This window comes from Trachymyrmex septentrionalis, unplaced genomic scaffold (assembly GCF_001594115.1).
Source record: "Trachymyrmex septentrionalis isolate Tsep2-gDNA-1 unplaced genomic scaffold, Tsep1.0 scaffold13, whole genome shotgun sequence".
Taxonomy (NCBI): domain Eukaryota; kingdom Metazoa; phylum Arthropoda; class Insecta; order Hymenoptera; family Formicidae; genus Trachymyrmex; species Trachymyrmex septentrionalis.
In genome coordinates, this window is record NW_017304438.1 from 1118482 (window position 1) to 1124135 (window position 5654).

At 31.3% G+C, this 5654-nt stretch overlaps 1 protein-coding gene across 1 annotated transcript in view; it reads right to left on the bottom strand.

Moving 5' to 3' along the window:
* Window positions 1-5459, bottom strand: part of LOC108756787 (lipase maturation factor 2-like) — a 6831-nt gene extending 1372 nt beyond the window's left edge. Inside the window, exons 1-9 of the mRNA XM_018500832.1 lie at window positions 5265-5459; window positions 4498-4681; window positions 3949-4050; window positions 2253-2437; window positions 1921-2099; window positions 1558-1807; window positions 1260-1471; window positions 892-1141; window positions 538-754 (exon numbers count right to left, since the gene is read on the bottom strand). Coding sequence (XP_018356334.1) covers window positions 538-754; window positions 892-1141; window positions 1260-1471; window positions 1558-1807; window positions 1921-2099; window positions 2253-2437; window positions 3949-4050; window positions 4498-4681; window positions 5265-5358 — 1673 coding nt within the window. The 5' untranslated portion in view covers window positions 5359-5459. The remainder of the gene's footprint in view (window positions 1-537; window positions 755-891; window positions 1142-1259; window positions 1472-1557; window positions 1808-1920; window positions 2100-2252; window positions 2438-3948; window positions 4051-4497; window positions 4682-5264) is intronic.
* Between the last annotated feature and the right edge of the window lie 195 nt (window positions 5460-5654).

Genomic DNA, 5654 nt, shown 5'->3' on the forward strand with positions numbered 1-5654 from the left:
TTCTATACAAATTTTGACAGTACGTTCTATAAAAATAATTCTGAAATAAGGAAAAATATTATATAAACATAGGTCTTTAAATGCTTTATTAGAAAGTTATAACAAAAATATGAAATGTGTGAAAAAATTTTTACCTAAGTTTACATTTTAAATTGCTATCTGCCCATATAACATAAGTTTGTAATCAATGTAATTTATTATTATTTTTACGAAAGTAAAGGAAACTTTCTTCTCTTCTCTTATGAAGATTTCTTCTATTATCGTAAAAAAGATGATAAATTCAAAATTACATTGATATCAAGTTTGTATTAATATAAGGAAGGCGGACAGCAATTTTTGAAATGCAAAAACTAAAATTTTTTACACATTTTTGTTATAACTTTTTAATAAAGTATTTAAAGACCTATGTTTATATAACAATTTTTTTACTTCAGTGCATAGAATACTATCAAAGTTTGTACGAAAAATTCAGGAACACATACACACACGCGCGCGCGCGCACATACATACATATATCTTATATGAGAATGCACTCACGTTTGGCTCCACGATGTATAATGATAATGATAAAGACTAGCTCTAACATATTTCGGTGGTCTATCTCGGAATGGATTTTCAACAGTATTCATTAGAGCCAGTACCTCGGGCTGTCCAGTCAATAAACGATAAGCTAATGACATTAACCATGGATTTTGTTGATATGTACCTAAAGCAGCGAACCACATTTGCCAATCAAGACGAGGTTGATGGGGTGCTGCAAAAAAGAAATATATTGTTAAGAATTCTTCATCTTTTATACAATATTAAAGTTTATACTATATTAAACTAAAATAAAAAGTATTAATATAAAAAGAAACGGTCTTAATATATCAATGTATGAAAATATCTTACCAACAAATGGTAATGAATTGTTAACATTTCCTGGCTTATATAAAAACTCGTATTCCTTCCAGGGTCCTTCAATACTGTCGCTTCCCTCTATCACAATTTCAGGTCTGCCATCGACTCCTGTCATACGACTGAACAATCCATATCTGTTCGTTATATGAAGATGATCCACTTTTGAATGTAACCGAGTCAGTGGAATCAGATGATCAATCATTGTCGAATTAAACGTTTTAGACAAAGAGGAATATGGTACCTACGAACATTTACCTCATACTTTATATGTATATAATAACAAGCTGTATATGTGTCATAGTATTGAACTCTCAGTAATTATAAATTTAAGCATGCTTAAAGCTACTTGGTATACTTACAATACTTATAGCAAAAATACATGCTATAGAAAGGACGTAGACAAGTGCAAGTAACATTGCTGTCAATTTATCAGTTAGTTTATGCATTTCTTTTGTATAAAATATAGAAATAATCATCGGAACTAGCGTTAATGCAAAGGATATTAGACCGATATATATCGAAAATATCACTACGTGATAGAGAATGTAACCAAATTCCTCCTGTGTAAATGCTATAAAAAAAATGTGTGATTGTGACCAATAATATATATTTGTTAGGACTAAATTATTATCAATTATCAATAAAAGTGATACGTACTGATATTAGATTCAATGGTCCAATTGTCAATTATCTTAAGACCGTAGTAAATATATGTCTCGTACATTACTCCTCCATAAACCAATATAGTTATTAGTGTAGAAAGATAATTTCTAATACGAGATTTATTATTTTTAGATTTTCGTTTATAAAAGAATTGATCGTCCAGTAAGGATATGCATAAACAAATCGTAAGGAAGTTAAAGAAATTGTAATTTCCAGTAGCAATAATACAGATTTGTAGGAACACCTAGAACAACAATTAAGTATCATAACTTTTAAAAATTAAAAATTAATTAATTAATTAACCGACTATAATTCTTTAGATATTCTTGTTGTAGCCTAGTAGATAATTTTACATACCTGCAAGTAAAATGCTATTATTCTGACTTTTCTGTTTGGAAAGAAAAATAAAAGTGGTATAGCAAGCTCGATGACGTTTATAACAACGGTTGATAATCGAAGCAACCACGTTGGCAAATGATGTGCATACCATGCCAGAGCAGTTGGTATACATTGCGATTCGAAATGGATATTTAGTGCTACAAAATAAAAAAATTAATATGTAACACTTAATTTTATAATGTGTGTACACACACACACACACACACACACACACACACACACACACACACACACACACACACACACACATTACTTTTATGCACATTTAGATTCTGCAAAAATAATTTTACCATCTAACTTCCACCAGACTGGACAGCCTGCAGTAAATTTCACCACTCCACTAGAAAACATAAGGCGGAAAAGCAACCAACGCACAGCCCAGAATGTCACGTAATCGCTTGGGTTTCCGCGGTAAGCATACCACAACGGTGCCACAAATATACATAGAAAACCAACCTCCAGTAATAGAACATCCCTGCAAGCAAATGCATGCAAAACTTAATTATCAAGCAATTAAATTATATAGAGCGTTTAAAAAAGGTGGTACCAAATTTTAGGAATATATAGTATTCATGGAAACAAAACGAAAAGTCTTAAAATTAAGCAGAACTCTAAAAATTATTTATTTCCGAGTATAAAGCAAAAAATAAATTTAATTACAGCAGACGTTTAATGTGCTCTCCGTTTATTTCAATGCACAATTCGGTACATTTTCTCATGCTTATTCTTATCTTGAAAATCGAACATATTCAAAGATTTCAGGTATATTTCGTATATGTTGACAACAGTATTCAACTTTTGTGTCAAAATCAGACACTGTCAACAATACGTTCGTGGAACACTTATTGAGTACTGCTTATCAAGACTTTTCGGTTTGTTTTCATAAGTACTATATTCTTAAAATTTGGTGTCACCTTTTTTCAACGTGTAATAATAATCTATTATTCTATTCTCACAAAGATAGACAATATTAAATGAAAATGAACCAAAAAATGTTCAATACAAATAAACGAAAAAGGCTATGTTCACGCAAAACAGGTCTTAGTGAATACAATTTTTGTAATAAATTCTTTAAATAGACACAATTAGTAGTACATATCTTATAGGTAATTACTTTTTAATTATAGTACAAAGGAACGTGTATTCGAGATTGTGTGTAAACGAACATATATTAGAGATTTGGTAAGAGAAATTTACTGAGAAATTTATAAATTACCACAAATAAACAAAGAAGATTATATTCGATTTAATGTCTAATATTTGGTATGAATTTTATAATTTCCAGTTCAAGTAAATTGCGCGCCGATTATTTGTCGATCATAAAATACAATCCTAAATTGAAATTGGAATGTATATATATTATCACAAATTAAATTGACAAGCAATTTAATATTATTAACGATAACGAGCATCTTTAAAACACACTGAATTTATTGTGAAAAATATCACTTCAGTCGCGATTCAGATCTGTTCTCTTATTTCATATGAGTGTCTTACCAATTCAACCACAGGGATGTGGTGATATCAATTGCAATAACTAGTATATATTGAAAAAATGTTCTTTTCAGGCAATGTAAATGCAATATTAAGTGAAAATCAATCAAAATGTTCAACATAAACAAACGAAAAAGATGTGTTCGTTTGAATCCCGACTAAACTATACTTTTTGCAATAAATTCTTTACAGTGTTTTGAAGATACATATACATTGACATCAGTAATATTAAATTACATGTCAATTTAATTTGTAATATTACGTATTCCAGTTTAGGATTGTGTTGCAGGGCTGACAAATAATCAACGAGCAGTTTGCTTGGAAATTATAAAATTCACACACTCTAAACTAAAAAATTTATTGCAAAAAATATTATTATTCACTAAGACCTGCTTTGCTGAATATGACCTTTTTTCGCTTGTTTATGTTGAACATTTCTCGGTCGATTTTCACTTAATATTGCCTACTTATATGAAAAATCATGGAACTCACCATTGGAACAACATAAATGTTTGACCGATCTGATACAAAGAATAATATAAAGACCACAGTCCTGCAAATACTGGCGCGATGCAAAATTTCTGCGAAACGAATCTGCAATTAAATGTCATTTTAGGCATTAACGACTCCACTATGACTTTACAATGACAATTACAATATTTATGTTTATTGAAATACAACAATTAATAAAGACTTATTTCTAGACAGATTGTATTTTACAAATATTTCCACACGCATTGAAAATATTCTTTTGATATTAATCTCTAATAAATTTAATCACACTGAATTAGAGCATATTAAAAAGATTACTTTATAAGTATCTATAAAATGCAGTGGGATAGTAGAATCAACTTCAATATAATGAAATAATACATTCTAAAAATGTGACATTATTATATACATAATTATTTAAAAATATATATATATATATCTTTACATTTAATTTTGCTAATTTCATATAGATATAGCAGCTTTTAATATGCATTAATCTAGTGTAATGCAAGTGACCGCACTATAATTTGCTATAATTTTTAAATGTACCCTGCAAAAGAAAGAATAGCTCCAAGAAGAGACAGCACGTCCAGCATATAATCAACGTTTAATCCCAGATATGGCGCGAACCACAAGAACGTCGGTTTTTGTTTCATTTTATTCAAAAATGTTGCGCGTGTTTTAAGATCCAATTGCGTCCTGGCTGGTAGGATTCCATTGTCGCCGTACAATCCTATTTTACATATTATTAATTAATAACATTGCAATATCGTATCCTAAATCTGTGAAAAATGGGATTTACATAGTCTATTTTTTTTTTAATTTTAAACACTTTCTATATTTAAAGTAAGATATACAGATGTTAGAAATTTTGGAAAGCGAGAAAAAGTTCTTATACAAAAATAAAAAAAAATACTATATAATCTATCCTAAAATAAACTTTATATAGTTCCTTATATTCCTAAATTAAACACTCAAGATTATAATTGCGATTCACAATGTAGGCATTAAAATTCCGTTACGCAACGTAATAAAGAAGGCGTAATCGCTCGAAATATCGGAATAATATGAGCGAAGGACTATATTATCTTTCAGAGTACCATATACAATTATCGCTAATCGACGACTGTCATTCTTTTTACGTGACACAAGGCATCAAGTCGCATCAAGCGTTCTTCGGACGTTTAACGCAAAGTGTTTAGCGCTAAATGTTCTTCGAGAAGACGAAGAAATCCCATATATAGGGGAGAAAAAAAAGACCGATGTACGGTCGGCGTTGGTGGTAGGCTTCAGCCGAGAGAGGTGCAGTGCCTCACCTGGAATCTGTATGTAGAAGCTGAGGAACGCGAACAGATATATAATGCAAATCCCGCGCAAGAATAAATTACGGGTGTAACGTAATTGCGCCATAGTCGCGAATGTAAGTTTTATGTGACAAATTCTGCATTTAACGCGCAATCAAACACTCGAAGCACCGCCGCACACTGCTGAATGCCGCCGGGTCGAGATGTCGCGACGCACGCACGCACACAACTGTGCAAAACGACCATAGAACGATGGAACGTAAGCACGAGTGACACGCATCGACGCGTCGGCGAGACGCAACGAAACCCGCCAAACTACGCTTCCACGGTTTTGTGAAACTGCGTTTTGAAGACAAATTCGACGCGCTTATTGGTTGTCGGATTGACAGTAAACATTTTATT